Genomic DNA, 17,920 nt, shown 5'->3' with positions numbered 1-17,920 from the left:
GAAGTTTCCTTACTGAATCCTGCTTTGAGAGCTCTTAGTTGGTTAAAAGAAAAAAGGCCTCTTGAAAAACAAAAACACACAAACAAAAACACACTTTTTAAAAAAGTACCCCTGAGGAAAGAAATCTAGTAAGTAGGACACCCATCTTCCACCATCCCCCCACTTTCTGGGGGTGCTGGAGAAGGAAGTCTAGGAGGCGGGCGGGAGAAACCCAGCCCTCCCTCCCTCGAGGCAACAGATCCCTTTCTTGAATATTTCTCAGCACTGTTCGCTCTCTTTTAAACCCCTTTATCTCACATCTGGCCACCAGGTCTGCAGCCCCCCCTCTGTCGCCGCCCCCCCCCCCCCCCAGCAACCATGCTGCGATCACAAGGACACAGAACAAGACGGAGGAGAATAGGCCAAAAAGTTTCAAGTTACCAAAAAAAAAACCAAAAACCAAACACCCCAACCCCCGCCCCCCGGGGTGGGGGTTATGGGATAGCACCAATTGACCCCAAGTCCGCATATAGCACGTCTCTACACAAAAATAAACCATCTGTCAGTGAGGAGCAGGCAGGAGAAGCTCGGCCCGGTCTGCGAGTCTCTCTTCCCCATCGTGAACTTGGGCCAGAGCCCCCCGCTCCCACGCACACAAAGCGGCGGCCTCTCTCGGTCCTTTTGTCTCGCCTCCCCCCCTGGACCCAGCAGGGTGGGGAGGGACGTGCGTGGCGGGGGGAAAGTCCGATCCTTCTTCCGCTGTCCTCCCCGGCCTTCGTGTGCCTCTCTCCCGGCCGGCTCCCCGCCCCCCCTCCGCCAGGGAGAGGGGGGCTGCGCCCCCAAAAGCGACCCCCCCCGCCCCATGGCTCCCGCCAGGAGCCGAGCGAGCCGCTGCGCCGCGGGGCAGGTCCCCCAGCCACGAGTCCCCCCAAGCGGCGGGGAAGGGATTTAAAAGGCCACCACGGCTCGGACCAGTATGCTGAGCACCCCGTCCCCGGGCCGGCAGCCCGGCGTGGGCTCGGGGCCCTTGGGCGGGCCGCCCCGCAGCATCCCGGAGAAGCGGGTCTGCAGGACTTTGGCCAGGCTGGGGAAGGGGCCGTCCTGTCCCTGGGGCTGCCGCTCGCCCTCCTCCTCCGCCGCCTCCAGCCGGGCCTTCTTGGTGGGCACCAGCCCGGCCTCGGCCGCCCCCGGCTTGTCCAAGCTGCTGCTCCGCCGCTTCCTGCTGGCTTTGCCCGGGGGCGGCAACGAAACCCCCCGCGCCGGCCGCCTACCCGCCCCGGGCGCTGGAGCCGCCAGAGAGGTGGGCGCCTGGGGCACGTCCCCGCTGCCGTCCTGCGTCTCCATGGGCTCCGGATCGCCGGCGCCCGGGGCGCTTCCACGGTCCGCGGGGGCTGCCCGCTCCTCCGGGGCCTGGGGGCCGGGGGAGGCGGCGGCCGGCGCTGGGGGCTGCGGCCCAAGTCCCCCCTCCTCGTCCTCCTCCAGCTTGGCGGAGAGATAGACCTCCCGGGCGCTCCGCATGACCAGCGAGAGCTGCAGGCTCCGGTGCAGCCGGAGGCCGCCGCGTTGCAGGCGGGAGTTGTACATCTTCCACACCGACAGGGTCATGATGCGCTGGGCTTCCTTCTGCACCTCCATGCCGGGCGGCGGGGGCGCCTGCTCCGGCCCGGGGGGCTGCTGCGCGGCTCTGGCGGGTGCGCGCGGCCGGCGCCCTTTGCACCGACCGGAGAACTGGGGGTGGGGGGGGAGAGAGAGAGGGGGAGGGGCTGCGCCTGGGTCTTCCCGCCCCCGCCGCTGCTGCTCCGCCGCCTTTTGTTGCTGAGCCTTTCGCTGCTGCTCCGCCGCCGCCGCCTCGGACCCGCCGCCCCGACGACTAAGTCCAGCCGCGCCCAGCGCCGCTGCTTTTATACCCCCGGTGATCTCAGCGCCCGGGCCGCCCCCGCCCACTCCGTCAGCCGCATCCGGCCTGTGCAACGCGCCGCCACCCCCAGCGGCTACTGCGGGGGGAGGGGAGGGCGGAAATGCCGGGGAGTGGGGGAGGGGAGGGGAGGCGGAGGAGGAAGCCGCCAGCCGCAGCAAAGCGGCTGAAGGGGAGGTGTCAATGCAACAGGGACACCGCCCCCCCCCCCGGCACGTCCAGCCACTCGCGGCCCCTTTTGCAAAAGCAGCCAGAGGCCCGGCCACTTTGTGTTTTATTTTGCGCGTCCAAGGTCGCGATGGGCGCTGGTCTGCGCGCGCAGTGCAGCAGCTGCCCCCGGGCCGGGTGTGAGGCGCCGGCGCCAACCGGCTGTGCGGAGCCGTCGGTGCAGCAGCTGTTGCACCATGCCCGGGCGCGCGCGATGCATTGAATGCAGCGGCTAATGCACGTGCCCGGGCAACGCGATAAATAAATGCAAAGCCAGTGCACGACGACGTGCAATACAGCCCGCTCCACAATCACGCTGCGTCTGCAACGCAATAACGGGAGCACAAGCACCATCGCTGTGTTAAGTGCAAATGCAATCAGCCAGTGCAGCCTGAGAGCGTAACCCTCACGTGCAGCATCTCTGTGTCTGAGCAAAAAGCCCCATCGCCGTTTAATGCAGTCTGCCAAATCCATCTGTCCCTGCGTGCAATGCAGCAGAAGCAGAGCGTGTGTGAGGATGCAATCTCTGCTAGATAAAAGGCACCTTGTGTACGTGGAATGCAACCTCCAGGGCAAAGGCACACGTCGCTTTCTCTGTGTGTGTGTAAACCGCGCACTCTGTGTTTTTAGCTGCAGCTCTGTTTCAATCCACGGACTGGAGTCACCGCAACCCCTGCGTGCTGGCTGCAAAACGTGGGCCTGTACAATGCAATCGCTGCGTCTTGTGCCGTGGCAATAAACAACCCGTACTACAGCACACCCCAAATCTGAGCCGGAACTCGTCGTGAATGAAATTTTACTCCGTCCGTTTAGGATGCGTGAGCCCGATGCAAGCGGCTGCATTGCAAACCTGGTTCTACGCCCCTCGTCAACCTGCTTTCCCCTCTTTCCCTTCGGATCATAGTCTCGGGGCCGCGGAGAGGCCGCCAGGAACACCTCCCCCGCCCGTCCGCCCGCAGTGAGGGAATGCAACGCAGCGGGCCCCTGCCCTGGCCAGGGGATCGGTGCTGGGGCGCAGGAATGAGGGGGGGGGTTAAAGTCAAGCCCCTCCCCCCCCAGCTCCACGCTCTGCCACCTGCCCCACCGCAGGCCCGGCCCCCCAGCCCGTCTTCCCCGGCCATCGCTTCAAGAGGAAGGAAGAGGAGGAGGAGGAGGCTCCGCCCCACTTTTGAGGTCACCCCAGCCTCCCCCTGGTTACCGTTTCCATGACTATATTAGGGGCCCATGACGACAGGGGGCGGGATCCGAACGCGGCGCGCACCAACGTTCCGAAAGGGGCGACATTTGCAGCCGCCTCGCTTCCTCTTTCCGTATAAGGGCAGAGGCTGGAAGGCCCCGTTGGGGCCTATGGGGAGCGTCCTTCCGGGATCCTAGGGGGAAAAACCCCTCTGCTCGCGCTGCAGATCCCGCCCCCGCAGCCTGCCTGTGCGCACAGCACGTGGGGCTGCACCCATCCCCCCCACTGCCTGTCACCCCACAGCCCCCCTACAGCCCCATCCATCTCCCCAACCCACTCACCACCTGCCTGTGACCCCCCCAGTTTCCCCCCAGCCACCCACTCCCTGCCTGTCACCCCCCCACCCACTCACCACCTGCCTGTGACCCCCCCAGTTTCCCCCCAGCCACCCACTCCCTGCCTGTCACCCCCCCACCCACTCACCACCTGCCTGTGACCCCCCCAGTTTCCCCCCAGCCACCCACTCCCTGCCTGTCACCCCACCACCCACTCACCACCTGCCTGTCACCCCCAACCTCCTGCATCTACCACCTGCCTGTCTCCCTCACAGCCCAACTACTTGACAGCCCCCCACAATCAGACTACACACAGCCAATCTTCCCCCCACAACTCCCTCCATAATGACTACATGACAGAACCCATCTCCCCCACCCACCCACCCACCCACAACCTTCCTGTCACCCCCACAGCCCTCCTACAGGCCACAGCCCCACCAATCTCCCCAACCCACTCACCACCTGCCTGTGAACCCCCCAGTTTCCCCCCAGCCACCCACTCCCTGCCTGTCACCCCCCCACCCACTCACCACCTGCCTGTGACCCCCAACCTCCTGCATCTACCACCTGCCTGTCTCCCTCACAGCCCAACTACATGACAACCCCCCACAATCAGACTACACACAGCCAATCTTCCCCCCACAACTCCCTCCATAATGACTACATGATATGACCCATCTCCCCCACCCACCCAACTCCCCCCACAACCCATCTACACAACACATCCATCCACAATATCCCCCCACAATGCAACTAGATGACACAACCTCACTACACACATCTGAGCACAGTCTGACTGTACAGGGCCTACTTCTCTCACCCACTCACAACTCCCCCACACTATCTGACTACTCACAATCGCCTCTACATTCCCCCACCCACAGCCTCCTTCTACACATATCAGACAACTCTCCCCCAACTCGACTCAATACAACCTGACGACACACATCCCCTCATAATCCAATTGTACACAACCTACCTGTAAACACCTCACACACACTGCCTGTCCCCCCCCACACAATCTGACTACACACATACCCCACAATATGACCACAACCACACCCAGTCTGACTGGACACAATCTACCTGTACACAGCTCAAACACACATACACCGTGACTGCATGCCACACAACTCCCCCACACAATCTGACAACACGCAACCCCCCTCCCCACACACCCTGCCTACACACGTAGCACACCACCCTCACGCTATCCGCCACAACCTGACCATCAACAAATCCCACATATAGCTTGAGATGCACACAGCCCCCCCACACCCCATGGCTACACATAAAAGCTCACCCCACCCGCATGCACCCCGCACCCACCCTGCTGTCCTCAAGTGCTCAGTGTCACCCCTCGCGAGGCCTCCTAGCAGCAGCCCCCTGGGAGCCAGGGGCCCATGGAATCAGCTACCAAGAGTCATGAGAAATCCCCTGGGGCAGGAAGGGGACAACCAGTAACCCCACAGCAGGGACGAGTCCTACTGGCTGGACTGGAATGAAATAACCATGAGGAGGAGGAGCTGGGAGTGGAGACTAGGGGCTGGGGGGGGGGGGGGCTGGGTTCTAGTCCTAGTTGGGGGGCAGAGGAGCTGCGAGTGGTGTCTAGAAGTTAGAAGTGTGGCGGGCTCAGAGTCAGGACTCCTGGGTTCTGTTCTCAGCTCTGGGAGGAGAGTGGGGTCCAGTGGCTGGGGCGGCAGGGTCAGGACTCCTGGGTTCTGTTCTCAGCTCTGGGAGGAGAGTGGGGTCCAGTGGCTGGGGCGGCAGGGTCAGGACTCCTGGGTTCTGTTCTCAGCTCTGGGAGGAGAGTGGGGTCCAGTGGCTGGGGCGGCAGGGTCAGGACTCCTGGGTTCTGTTCTCAGCTCTGGGAGGAGAGTGGGGTCCAGTGGCTGGGGCGGCAGGGTCAGGACTCCTGGGTTCTGTTCTCAGCTCTGGGAGGAGAGTGGGGTCCAGTGGCTGGGGCGGCAGGGTCAGGACTCCTGGGTTCTGTTCTCAGCTCTGGGAGGAGAGTGGGGTCCAGTGGCTGGGGCGGCAGGGTCAGGACTCCTGGGTTCTGTTCTCAGCTCTGGGAGGAGAGTGGGGTCCAGTGGCTGGGGCGGCAGGGTCAGGACTCCTGGGTTCTGTTCTCAGCTCTGGGAGGAGAGTGGGGTCCAGTGGCTGGGGCGGCAGGGTCAGGACTCCTGGGTTCTGTTCTCAGCTCTGGGAGGAGAGTGGGGTCCAGTGGCTGGGGCGGCAGGGTCAGGACTCCTGGGTTCTGTTCTCAGCTCTGGGAGGAGAGTGGGGTCCAGTGGCTGGGGCGGCAGGGTCAGGACTCCTGGGTTCTGTTCTCAGCTCTGGGAGGAGAGTGGGGTCCAGTGGCTGGGGCGGCAGGGTCAGGACTCCTGGGTTCTGTTCTCAGCTCTGGGAGGAGAGTGGGGTCCAGTGGCTGGGGCGGCAGGGTCAGGACTCCTGGGTTCTGTTCTCAGCTCTGGGAGGAGAGTGGGGTCCAGTGGCTGGGGCGGCAGGGTCAGGACTCCTGGGTTCTAGTCCTAGTTGGGGGGTGGGTTAAGAATGGAGTCTAGCAGCGGGGTGGGGGCTGATGTCAGGACTCCTGGGTTCTGTTCTCAGCTTCCGCACGGGAGTGGGAGCTGGAGGTGGGGGATGGGAGAACCCGGACGCCTGGGTTCCATTTCTCTGCTCCTTGCCTCCGTTTGGAGCAGGTCAGTGCCGGGAATTCGGGGTCAGCTCAGCCTGGCCCCTCCCGCGCCTGCCTCTTTCCTCCATGGAGGGTTGTGAATGGGGGGAGCCTCGCCCCTCCCGCTGTAGCTGCCACCCGCCCGGCTGGATCCGCCCCCCGAGTCCGGGCAAGCCCGCCCCGCCCTCAGCAAAGGCGGCGGCCGGAGCCTCGGCTGGGCCGGGCCAGCGCCAGTCACATGGCGGGGAGCGGCGGCGGCAGGCAGCGGAGCCGGGGGCCGGGGCGGCAGCATGGCCCTGGAGGACCCGTTCTCCGCCGTGCGGAGGTGAGCCGCCCCTCCCCCCTTAAAATGGGGCTGAAAATAGCACCGGGGATCGGGACCCTGTGCAGAGAGCCCCGCTGGGAAACCCCCCTCCAGCCCCCTTCCCTCCCCTTTGGAGGAAGAGCCCCCCCTGCCCCGTCCGAGACCCCCCCCCCATCCCCTGTGCTGCGGGAGAGATCCCTTCCCATCCTCCTCTGGGGTGGGGGGCGACCCCTGTTTATACCGGATTTCCTTGCCGGGTGCTGAGATGCAGCCACCTCTGGGGTGGGTGGGGAGGCGGAAGAGAAGCCAGACAGGGTTTGGCAGCACAGTGCCGTCTCCCTGGGGGTCCCCGCCCTGCTCCTCACTAACCCCTCACCCCCCCTTCTCTTTGCCAACCCCCCCCCGCCGCCCCCCAGGGAGGTGCAGAAGGCCGTGAACACGGCCCGGGGGCTCTACGGGCGCTGGTGCGAGCTGCTGCAGGAGACTCGTGTGGTCAGCGCGGAGGAGTTCGACTGGACCACGAACGAGCTGCGCAACAGCCTGCGTAGCATCGAGTGGGACCTGGAGGATCTGGAGGAGACCATCGATATCCTTCTGGGGCCCGGGTTCCCCTGGGGGAGCCCCCCCAGTGCCAGGCCTCTGCCCCGCTCCCCACAGCGCCCCCCGCTGGGAGTAGCCAGGAGCCCCCCCAGTGCCAGGTCTCTGCCCCGCTCCCCACAGCGCCCCCCGCTGGGAGTAGCCAGGAGACCCCCCAGTGCCAGGCCTCTGCCCCGCTCCCCACAGCGCCCCCCGCTGGGAGTAGCCGGAGCCCCCCCAGTGCCAGGTCTCTGCCCCGCTCCCCACAGCACCCCCCGCTGGGAGTAGCCAGGAGACCCCCCAGTGCCAAGCCTCTGCCCCGCTCCCCACAGCGCCCCCCGCTGGGAGTAGCCGGAGCCCCCCCAGTGCCAGGTCTCTGCCCCGCTCCCCACAGCGCCCCCCGCTGGGAGTAGCCAGGAGACCCCCCCAGTGCCAGGCCTCTGCCCCGCTCCCCACAGCGCCCCCCGCTGGGAGTAGCCGGAGCCCCCCCAGTGCCAGGTCTCTGCCCCGCTCCCCACAGTGCCCCCCGCTAGGAATAGCCAGGAGACCCCCCCAGTGCCAGGTCTCTGCCCCGCTCCCCACAGTGCCCCCCGCTGGGAGTAGCCGGGAGCCCCCCCCCCAGTGCCAGGCCTCTGCCCCGCTCCCCACAGCGCCCCCTGCTGGGAGTAGCCGGGAGACCCCCCCCCAGTGCCAGGCCTCTGCCCCGCTCCCCACAGCGCCCCCTGCTGGGAGTAGCCGGGAGACCCCCCCCCAGTGCCAGGCCTCTGCCCCGCTCCCCACAGCGCCCTCTGCTGGGAGTAGCCGGGAGACCCCCCCCAGTGCCAGGCCTCTGCCCCGCTCCCCACAGCGCCCCCTGCTGGGAGTAGCCGGAGCCCCCCCCGTGCCAGGTCTCTGCCCCACTCCACACAGCACCCCCTGCTGGGAGAGTCCATGGGAATGAAGGGCAATCCAGAGAGCTGTTTGAGGTCTATGGGCTGGTTAGGGCCTCGTCCACCCCACCCACGCTCTCCCCTCCTGTGCTCCCCACTCCCACCCCTGGACTCTCCCTGTGCCCCGCGCGCTTGGTCCTTAGCTCTGGCGCACGCATTGTGGAGTCAAACCCTCGCAAGTTCAGGATCGAAGCCAGCGAGCTGACGGAGAGACGGGCCTTCGTGAAACAGATGCGGGACTCTGTCAAGGTGGGGAACCCCTACCCCAATGCACCACGACCCCGTGTCCTGTGTGTGTCTCTGTCTGAGGCATCGGGCTGCCCCCTCCTGGAGGAATCTGGGAACTCAGACCTCCTCTGAGTGTGTGGGGTTCTGCTGCCCTCTAGTGGGGCACAACAGCTAGTGCAGTAGAGGGACCCCAATAGATCAGGGAGGAGGAGAAACTGAGTCAGGGATCATGGTTTCCAGCAGGTTGTTTTGAAACTGTGTGTGTGTACTGGACAGAGCAAGGGGCTGGGAGCTAGGACTCCTGGGTTCTATCCCCAGCTCTGGGAGGGGAGTGGGGTCTAGTGGTCAAGGCAGGGGAAGTCCAGGACACCTGGGTTCTGTTCCTGGTCTTGCTGGCTGACCGTGAGGAAGTGCCTTCCGTTCCCCGTGCCTGCATTTCTGTCTGTGAAGCCGACGGGGAGGGGAACCCCCATGGAAGTGCCCCGGGCTGCTGCTCTCCCAAGTCCCCCTCTCCCCCCCCTCAACAAACCCCTGTGGTTTTTAACCCCTTCCCTTTCCTCTATCGCAGGAGATGCGGGATCACATATCCAGCCCGTCAGCCCTGGCCATCGCTGAGCGGAAAAACAGAGAGGTACCTGGTCCTGTCCTCCCTGAGCAGCAATTGGAGCTCCCGGGGGGCGGGGGGGGGGCACGAGCCCACAGCACCACCCAGGCCACTGCAGGGACTGACCCCATAGAAAGGCCTATAGCACATCCCATGCCCTGGTACGCTGTCCTCTCTGTCTCGCAGCCGCTGATGGGTGAAGCTGGAGTGGCAGCCCCTGGCGGCTGGGATCCTCCATCCGGGGACAAGCTGCCCAAACCCCATGGTTTGTTTGGCCCCCACCCCTCTGGTAATGAGGGTCTTGCTGTGTAGGGGACGGGCTGACAGCAGGGGGAGGAGGCAAATAGCATGGAGTTTGCGTTGCCATCCTCCAGATCAGAGCCAGTGGCCCCTAGAAGGGAAGGACCCGATGTCCCGTTCCCCACCCCCTGAGCCAGCCAGTCCCCATCTCCCCCCTCATCCCGAGTTACTTGCTACCCCCAGCGGTGAGTTGCCTGGATGGGTCCCCGATCAGGGCTCTGCTCTCTCCCCGCAGATGCTGATTGGCGGTGGGGCCAGCCAGAAGCCCCCCCCGGAGCAATACGGCCCGCTGCGGGAGGAGCTGGTGTCCGCCAATTCCCGCTATATTGAGGAGCAGCAACTGCAGCAGCAGGTGGGGAGCTGTCTGAGGCCACCAGCCAGGGCTGGGGGGGCCAAGAGGGGACAGAGATATGCCCTGCTGCGTCCCCAGTCACGAAGATCAGGATGAACACAGCATCTCCCTCTCCCCCCGGCGAGCTGGGAATGGAACCCAGGGTCAGATGTTCTGCTCTTGCTTTAAATCAGAGTGAAACTGATGTCACGCCCCTAAAGCTGGGGTGTGGGGGGGACGATCTGGATTAAACCGGAGGGACTAGAAGCATGACCTGGCTACATGTCAGACCCATGGGCCCATCTAGGTCTGTATTCCACCCCCACCCCCCCAGATCTCTGCCCTCTGGATCAGACCGGGCCCATCTCCCGTCTCCATCAATGGCTGGCACCGGGTGCTCCAGAGGAGGATTTCTCCCTTCCAGCCCCCGTAATGATCAGCCCGGAGGGTGGTGGGGGGCTTGACATCCATCCGCCCCATCGGAGAGCTGGATCTAAAATTACCCAAGCTACCACCCCCCCAGGCCCTCTATGTTGAACCCCCTGCAGCAGGGAGTTCCACAGCCTGGGGATTAACCCAGCAGGCTGGAGGTTGCAAACTTTGAGGGGGTGGGGGGCAGCAATTCCTCCATCCCAGTTCCCTTCTCCCACCACCGTTCTGGTTCTGATCCAGTCCCCCCATAACGGGACCCTGTCGCACATCCCCCCCCCGCAGTGACCCACTGACTTTTCCTACCTCCCTTCCCCGGCAGCTGATCATAGACCAGCAGGATGAGCAGCTGGAGCTGGTGTCGGGCAGCATCCGGGTCTTGAAGCACATGTCGGGCCAGGTTGGGGATGAGCTGGAGGAGCAGAGCTTGTGAGTGGGGTGGGGCGAGGGGAGGCCTGCTCACAGGCCTGGGAATGGGACATGAGGCCTTTTCCCACTAGAGGGCGCCAGCTCTGATCTGGCCCCAGGGCAGGGGACTGGCTGGCTCAGGGGGGTGGGGAATGGGACATGAGGCCTTTCCCCTCGAGGGGGCACCAGCCCCAGATCTGAAAATCCTTCCCATCTGGCTCCATGTGTGAGGTGAGTTTGGCGGGTCTCAGCCCAGTTCTTAGAGGGATGACAGGTTCCCGGAGGAGAACCCCACCAACCTGGGGGAGTGGAGGGAGGGAATGGGACAAGCCCCCTCCTGACACCTTGGCGGGGGACTGAAAGCAGCAGTGGCTGGATCCCCTGACACCGGGAGCCGAGCAGGTGTGGGGGAGGGGCAGGGCAGGGTGGGGTGGGTGTTTCCAGGCCTCTCCCTGCTTGACCACAGCCCCCCCTCTGGGTGGGTGCTGCACCCCAAGATGACCGCTTGACCCTGGCTTGGCAGGATGCTGGAGGAGTTTGCCCAGGAGATGGACAACACCCAGTCCCACATGGATGGCGTGCTGAAGAAGATGGCCAAGGTGTCCCACATGACCAGCGGTGAGGAAGGCGCTGGGCAGGGGCAGATTTTTCAAAGCATCTAGGAAACTTCAGAACCTGAGTCCCCTTCCTGTTTCTGGGAAGGGAGTGGGGTTTAGTGGTTAGATCAGGGAGGGGCTGGGAGTCAGGACTCCTGGCTTCTATCCTTGGCTTTGGGAGGGAAGTGGAGTCTAGTGTTTAGAGTCAAGGGGAGCAAAGAGTCAGGACTCCTAGGTTCTGTTCATGGCCCTGTGTGACTTTTGGGGCAAGTCCCTTCCCCGCCTCAGTTTCCCCTCTGTAAAACGGGAGGGGGGGTAGTGAGCTCTACTCCTGCGATGTGTGTGCAGGTGGGAGGGAGGTTTCTTGAATGCACCCCAGGCAGCCTAGAGGTCCCTAGTGTTGGTGCTTAAGCCAAACCCCCCCATCTCAGAATCGCCCCTGCCACTCCACCCCCCCGCCCACACTCACTGTATCTCCCCCTGTGCTTCCTCCTCCCCAGACCGGCGGCAGTGGTGTGCGATTGGCATTCTGCTCGTTCTCCTCATCGTGGTGCTTATCCTCTTCTTCACTTTGTAATCGACTGGCCAGGACTGCCGGGGCGGGGAGGCAGCATTCTCCTGACCAGCCCCCCCCCATGCACATGCCTCCATCCTTGCTTGGCAAGCAGCCTGGGAGCTGCCCTGCTGGAGCACGGCCCACCCCGGTGCCTTTCTCTGACCCTTGGGGCTGGCACCTGTGGGAAAGAAAAGGCACCTCCAGGTACCAGGGGAGATTCCTGCTGGGAATCTGGTTCAGGTCCCCCCCAGCCTTTGCTTCCACATCGGGGGCATCCTCAGCCTGTAGGGAGCAGTAGCAACATGCTGAATGGGGTGGGAGGGGGGGCGCTTCTGATCTCTCCCCAGATTTGGGAGGGAGGGGAAGCCAGTTAACTGGTACCTCCACCCCCCTTCTGCAAAGCCAGGAGCTGGGAGGAGAAGCAGCTTGCCCATCCCACGTTCCAGGATAGGACGGGGCAGCAGAGCCTGCGCCACCAGGGGGGCGCTGACTTATCACACCAGCTCTCTGCAGCCTGTTGCAGATGGAACAGTTCCTGCGGGCATGAGATGCAGACTCAGCGGTTAATACCCTCCCCTGCTGCGTGGGTTCAGGCCTTCCCCACCTTAAAGCCCAGCTGCGCTTTGCCAGGCGTGTGCTCACTCCTCTCCCCTCCCTGGCGGGGCCGTCACTCATTTTTTGTACGAAAAGCCAAAATAATTCCTCAGGAGGGTTCTCATGCGAAGGGTTTTCCGTTAAAGAAACTGGGGGTCTTGTTGCTGGATTTTTGCTGCCTTAGCGGGGAGGAAGAGACCTGACTGTTGGTTTGTTGTTGTTAATTATTTGTATTATGGTAGGGCCGTGAGGCCCCCACGGTGCTTGGTGCTGTACAAACATAACCAGGATGGACCCTGCTGGTGCCTCTGCCGCGGGGGAGAGACTGCAGTGCATATTGGGAGATGTAGTCTGGCCAGGGAGCAGGGCCCATGGGGGAACCAGGGGCATGAGACACTCCTTTCTACAATTCCCATGATGCACTTGGGCAGTTGGGAGAGACTGCAGTGCATCATGGGAGATATAGTCTGGGCAGGGAGCTTGGCCCACAGAGGAAAACGCGTGGGAGGGGCTCCCAGCTGCTGCCCAGTGGCCGGGCTATTGGGAGTGAGCACAATGCATTATGGGAGATGTAGTCCTGCTCCCTGGCTGGAGGGAGGAAGTAGAGGCGTAAAGGACCTCCAACTACAGCTCCCGTGTGACGGGGGCCTAGAGTCTCGGGGCCTAGCTGGAACCTGAATTTCTAATGTAAAAAAATATTTTTTTAAAAAAACCTTTAAACAAATGCACAATAAAGCAGCAAAACTGAAGACCTGAGCCCAGTTTTTTGTCCCTTTAAAGGCGCCTGGTTTTTGTCGGTGGCTCCGTGTGCTGAGATGGGGCCGGCCTTGGGAGCGTTTAATGCTCCGTCACCGGGGATCTTCGCAGTGCTCTGAGAAGTGACTTTTAAGGCCAGCTTAGCGTGGGGGCCCAGATCCCCAGCTGGTGTAAAGCGGCGTTCTCTCGTCGGGATCAGTGGGCCTGCACTGATTTACACCTGCTGAGGCTGTGACTGTCCCGGTTGTGCGTCTAACATCAGTGGCGGGGCTCCGCAACGGGTGTGAATCCAAGTGGCTCCTTGGCCGTTATGCCAGCTGAGAATCTGGCCCCCGGCCTTCCCAAGTGCTGCCTAGAAACGGGCACAGCCCTGAGCACGCAGCAATCCCGCAGGCAGAGAACGCAATGGCGCCTCTGGGCGCTGCGGGGGCCTTGTTGCGAACACAAAGTCACCGGGGCTGGGTTTTGTCCCTAAGAGGCAACGGACCTGGCTCCTGGGGGGACGGGAGGGCGTAAGGAGAAGAGATCTGGGGGCAGATCCCAGGCACGAGGCATATCTGGACACAGGCCCAGTGTCCAGCGCTTGTAATTGTGGTAACCTGCAGGGTTCTGGGTCTCTCCTGGGGCATATGCCCCCCCAGCCACTCTCTTCTCTGCAGGCAGGAATGGGGCTGCAAATGGTATTGGAGCGGCTCAATGAATGGAGGCAGCTGCTAACGAGGCCTGCCCCTCCCCCCCAGCCCCTTATAAAGGCTGGCTGAGTTTAGGTGACTGTTGGCAGCTGCGGGGGGGGTGCTTTTAAGCCACAGGGGGTCAACTTCTCATGGTGCTACGCCTGGGGGGACAGGCCTGGGCGCTGCTTGGTAATGTAATAATGAATAAGCACATGCGAGCGCCCCAGCAGGGGGCTCCCTCCGCCCTGTCTCCCCCTGCAGGGTGCAAAGGGAGCTGCAATGGGCCTCTCCCAAGAGTTTCTTTCTAGTGCGTGACGGGCCAGAGGCGACTGTGTGTTCAGCCACTGCGCTGCTTCAGAGGATGCATGGACACCCCTGCAAGGAGCCCCGCCTATGCTGTGATGGGGTGTATGAACCCCATACTGGGCAACATGGGGTTAAGGGATTATTTTGGGCCCCGCCTCACCAGAGCTGCAGCAAATGCTCCATCTGCTGGAGGAATTAAAAGGCCGGGAATGAGCTTATTTGGGGGGCAGTGCAGAGGGGAAGCCTCGAGGCCCCGACACAATGAGGGAAGGCTGGACCCACCCCAGAGACAACCAGAGAGGGAAGTATCCTGTGGCCCTTGGACATTGGTAACCACCCCTCTTTCCTTAGTGTGGTTTGGATTTCGCCACTAGGGGAAAGCCTTGGAGTAAGCTGACTTAGTGGGCAGGGGACAAGAGGAAGAGGCCAGCCTTGTTTGCCAGACTGCTTGTAACCCACAGGGGCCTGGGTGGGAGCCCGGTGGAGTGAGAAGGCCCGGGTGCCCCTCCCCACAACCCCATTGGTAGTCAGAGGTAGTGGCCATGACCACTAGGTCACTCTCCCCAACCAGACCCCCAGTGAGGACTATTACACTTGGATGGTACCTGCTACCACATGGGAAATCAGCCCCCACGCCTGCCCCAAACCCATGTGCTGCTTTTCCTGGGGTATCTGAGAAGCTAAAGAAATCTTTGACAATAACGGGGTTTTTATAGTCTCTCATCACCGCTCTCTGTATCACGTTCTACAGTATTTTAAAATTCCAGTGGAAATTGGGTAACGGGGGGATGTCATGGCCTGAGCCAGAGTTGATGAGTCTCCCTGAAATGATCTGTAATCTGCTAGAGGCTCCAGCTGAGGGGGGAAAGTGGGGGGGGTGTCTCGTCCCACAAGGCGCTGTCCACACCCCCCCCCCAGCTGAGATAAGGGCCCTCATCCTGCCAGACACTACCCCCGCACCGCCCTAGCTGAGATCAGGACCCTTGTCTCGCCAGGCGCTGTGCAGATGCGGACAGAGGGTCGCTTGGCTCTCCACGCCTGCTGTCAATCTGGAGTCACTCCGTTACAGCCAGGGGCGTGGCATGGACTGTGCACCAGCTCGGCACCGCTGTGCTTTTCTGTCATGGTTTTCAGTGCCCTGGGACCCATCCTGGCCAGCTCTGCACAAACACGGGAGGCAGCTGGCCGCCCTGATGTGCTAACTAGCCAAGCTAGCCCCCAGGTGGGGACAGAGGGCTGGCCTCCAGGGGCAGTGGACTCGCTGCAGGGGGCACAGGTGTGCCCCCTGCTGGAATCCTGTGCCCAGGCCTGGTGGCCGCACAGCCAGGAGGCTGGGGTTCGATGAGTGAGGGGGGCAGACATGCCACGGGGCAGATTCAAGCTTTGGAAAACCTGCCGGGCGCTCCAGCTGTTCCGCTTACCCAGAAAGTTAGGGGTGATGTGATAACCTCATGCGCACCGCCGGGTGGCATCACGTGGCTTGGCTGCGCTGCCTCTGGACTTGGGCTTCACTCAGACCTGGGAACCGAGAACAAGCTGCCCCCTTAGCGAGGGGGGTCTCATCGCTTCGCTCCTTTTGAAGAGTACAAAGAACCCCCGGGAGTCCCTCAAGTCCAGCCCTGGGGTTACTGCCGACGAGCGGCCCCCCCAGCAGGAGAGCCCTGCTCCAGGTGCTGGGCTGCAGGATGGTGCAAAAGAAACTTGCGCTTCTGGCAGTGGGTTATTCTTCATGCCGGCCCTGGGTTTCAGGCAGCTCCTTGTCCATCCTTTCTGCGCCGGCTGTTTCCCTGCTGGCTTGGCGAGGTGGACAGGAGCGTGCGCATAAGGCCGGACCCCGCCACCAACAGGTCTTTTAGCCGGGCTAAGTGCTTGTTGGTCAATGACCTGCCCAGATGGGGTCCCTCCCTTGGGAGCAGCTCTTCAGGGACGCATCAGGCCCTGCCTCCCCTTACAGGGGCCGGCCAGCCCAGGACATGTGACTCGATCCCGGGCTGTAAGTACCTACATGGGGAACAACTATTGGATAACAGAGGACTGATCAATCTAGCAGCCCAAGGGTCAACACGAGAGCCAAAGGCTGGAAGCTGAAGCTAGTCCAGTGCAGACTGGAAATATGGTGTGAAGGTTTTAACCGGGAGGGCATTTAACCACTGAAGCAACTTACCCAGGGTCCTGGTTGAGTCTCCACCACTGGTAATTTGTAAATCAAGATCAGATGTTTCCCTAAAAGATCGTCTCCTAGTTCAAAGAGGAATTAATTCAGGGAAGTCTTCTGGTCACAGAGAGCCCTTCTGACCCTAAGTAGGTAAAGGGAGCAGAACGATCCCCTATTTTTGATGGGGAAACTTAGGCACAGAATTGGCAATGTCTTGGTCAAGGAACTAAACCCAGCTTTCTCAGGTGCCTTAAACACCAAGCTCCAGCTGTTGGCAAATGCCTGGGGTGTGCGCGTGAAATCAGGATAGAAAATAACCAGCTGGGTGTGCAAATTTGTTACAAACCATTTTATTTTTTATTAACATTTCTGAATTCCTCTTTCTTTTTTTTTTTTTTTAAATCTTTACAGTAGTTAATGTGCAATTGTCGATACTCTCAGGTCACAGGAATGAGGGAGTCACAAAAATTTCTTGGCACTTATAACACAGAACAAATACTGGCATTATTGGGGGGCGGGGGCAGGGTTAGAACAACAGCAGGGGGCGCCGGGGAGCAAAGAGTGAGTTGCATTAAAAAAAAATTTTTAAAGGTTTTTTTGTTTTGTTTTCCTCTTTGTAAGTATGTTATGATGGGGGGGCAGAGACAGGGGCATCGGGGGGAGAAATGCTTGAGATTATAGAAGCTAATTGCATCAACTGAAAGCACTTGGAAGGTGTCCATGCTGCATTGGCACGCGCTTTGAACAATCAGGCGTTCGCGCTTTTTAAAGTGTAAATTAGAGATTTTTTTTTCCCCTCAGTTCGTTCTTTTTTGTTGTTGAAAAAGAAAACAAAACCCGACGATGATGGCAACGAAAGGGAAACCAACCCAAAAGCTGCGAAAAAACCCAGGTGCCGCTTCCCAACTCAAATACGGAAAGTGAAGTCCAGATTGGAAAGAAAACGTAAACAATCGTGAATAAATTTGCCAGCTCAGAAAAAAAAAAAAATCCCATGGGGGGGGGTGATAAGGGCTTCCCACTTGAGCCTGGCGCTGCGGGCGGAAGATAGCCAGGTTTCCAGCATGGTTAATTTGGGGCGAAGGGGTGTGGGCTAACGCACTGTGGCCTGGGGGAGGAGCGTGTGGCTAACATCCCATTCCCAGGCAGGGATCTATGGCATGGGCTCTCCCTTGGCTCCTGGGATAGTGTCAAGTACATTGGGGTGCAGGGGCATCTGGGACTGCCGGCACGTTGCATAAGGCACAGCACCCCCCATCTTTGGGTCTCCCAAGTTACAGTGTCAATCAGACTAGGAGCACGCGGGGAGGGGTGTACGCCCATCTCAGCCCTCTTGGGGCTGGCGGGGAAGAATGGGGGCAAAAAAAAAAGAAAAAAAGAAAATTCGAGCTGCAGAAAGTGAGACCTACTCCCATCTCAGTTCTAGTGTCAAGCCGCAGTCACTCCTCTGAGCTCCGGACAATCCAGAGTCACTCCATTACAACCAAAGCATCAGCGGCGGACTTGCACTGGCATAACCCAGCTCAGCTAAACGGGGCTGCGGCAAACCCATTCCCACTGGGCCCCCTTGCCCCAGAATCCCCTCCCCCTGCGTTATAAACTAAAACCCAGGTCCTGAAAGGCATTCCCATGCCCAGCTCCCCTGGGAAGTAAGCATTTAACTCCAGAATCTGGGACTGAAATCGCTTTTCCCTTTTACAATATTAAATCAAAAGGCCAGTTCCCAAGCAGGGGAAGGAGAGGGGAGTAACCAGCAGAACCAGCCCCCATGCAGAACCAGTTCCAACGCCACCGGATTCCTTATTGTGAGCTACTTTCTCCCCCGACCCCAGAGCTTTCTGGCAGGCCGGCCGGTGTCCGCCCACATGCCTGGGAAGTTTTGGG

General features: G+C 61.3%; 2 protein-coding genes across 2 annotated transcripts; one reads left to right on the top strand and one right to left on the bottom strand.

Annotated features, from left to right (window-relative positions):
- Window positions 1-338: 338 nt before the first annotated feature.
- Window positions 339-1,885, bottom strand: IER2 (immediate early response 2). Its single transcript, XM_073318655.1, has one exon. It carries the CDS (start codon window positions 1,612-1,614, stop codon window positions 928-930), a length of 687 nt encoding a protein of 228 aa, XP_073174756.1. The 5' UTR covers window positions 1,615-1,885; the 3' UTR covers window positions 339-927.
- A 4,589-nt stretch (window positions 1,886-6,474) lies between these two features.
- STX10 (syntaxin 10) lies at window positions 6,475-12,894 on the top strand. Its single transcript, XM_073318704.1, has 8 exons — window positions 6,475-6,615; window positions 7,011-7,180; window positions 8,254-8,348; window positions 8,896-8,958; window positions 9,467-9,583; window positions 10,314-10,420; window positions 10,923-11,017; window positions 11,496-12,894. Exons 1-8 carry the CDS (start codon window positions 6,581-6,583, stop codon window positions 11,570-11,572), a joined length of 759 nt encoding a protein of 252 aa, XP_073174805.1. The 5' UTR covers window positions 6,475-6,580; the 3' UTR covers window positions 11,573-12,894.
- Window positions 12,895-17,920: the final 5,026 nt, after the last annotated feature.

This window comes from Lepidochelys kempii, chromosome 20 (genome assembly GCF_965140265.1).
Source record: "Lepidochelys kempii isolate rLepKem1 chromosome 20, rLepKem1.hap2, whole genome shotgun sequence".
Classification (NCBI taxonomy): domain Eukaryota; kingdom Metazoa; phylum Chordata; order Testudines; family Cheloniidae; genus Lepidochelys; species Lepidochelys kempii.
Note: the sequence above shows the minus strand (reverse complement) of the source record. Positions and strands in the feature narration are given on the sequence as shown.

Bases quoted from the DNA above. Each gene is read 5' to 3' on its own strand.
- IER2 (XM_073318655.1), bottom strand. From the start codon at position 1,614: ATGGAGGTGCAGAAGGAAGCCCAGCGCATCATGACCCTGTCGGTGTGG.
- STX10 (XM_073318704.1), top strand. From the start codon at position 6,581: ATGGCCCTGGAGGACCCGTTCTCCGCCGTGCGGAG. The intron at 7,181-8,253 runs ATATCCTTCTGG...GCTCTGGCGCAC, and splicing joins GGATCTGGAGGAGACCATCG to GCATTGTGGAGTCAAACCCT. The intron at 9,584-10,313 runs GTGGGGAGCTGT...CTTCCCCGGCAG, and splicing joins AGCAGCAACTGCAGCAGCAG to CTGATCATAGACCAGCAGGA.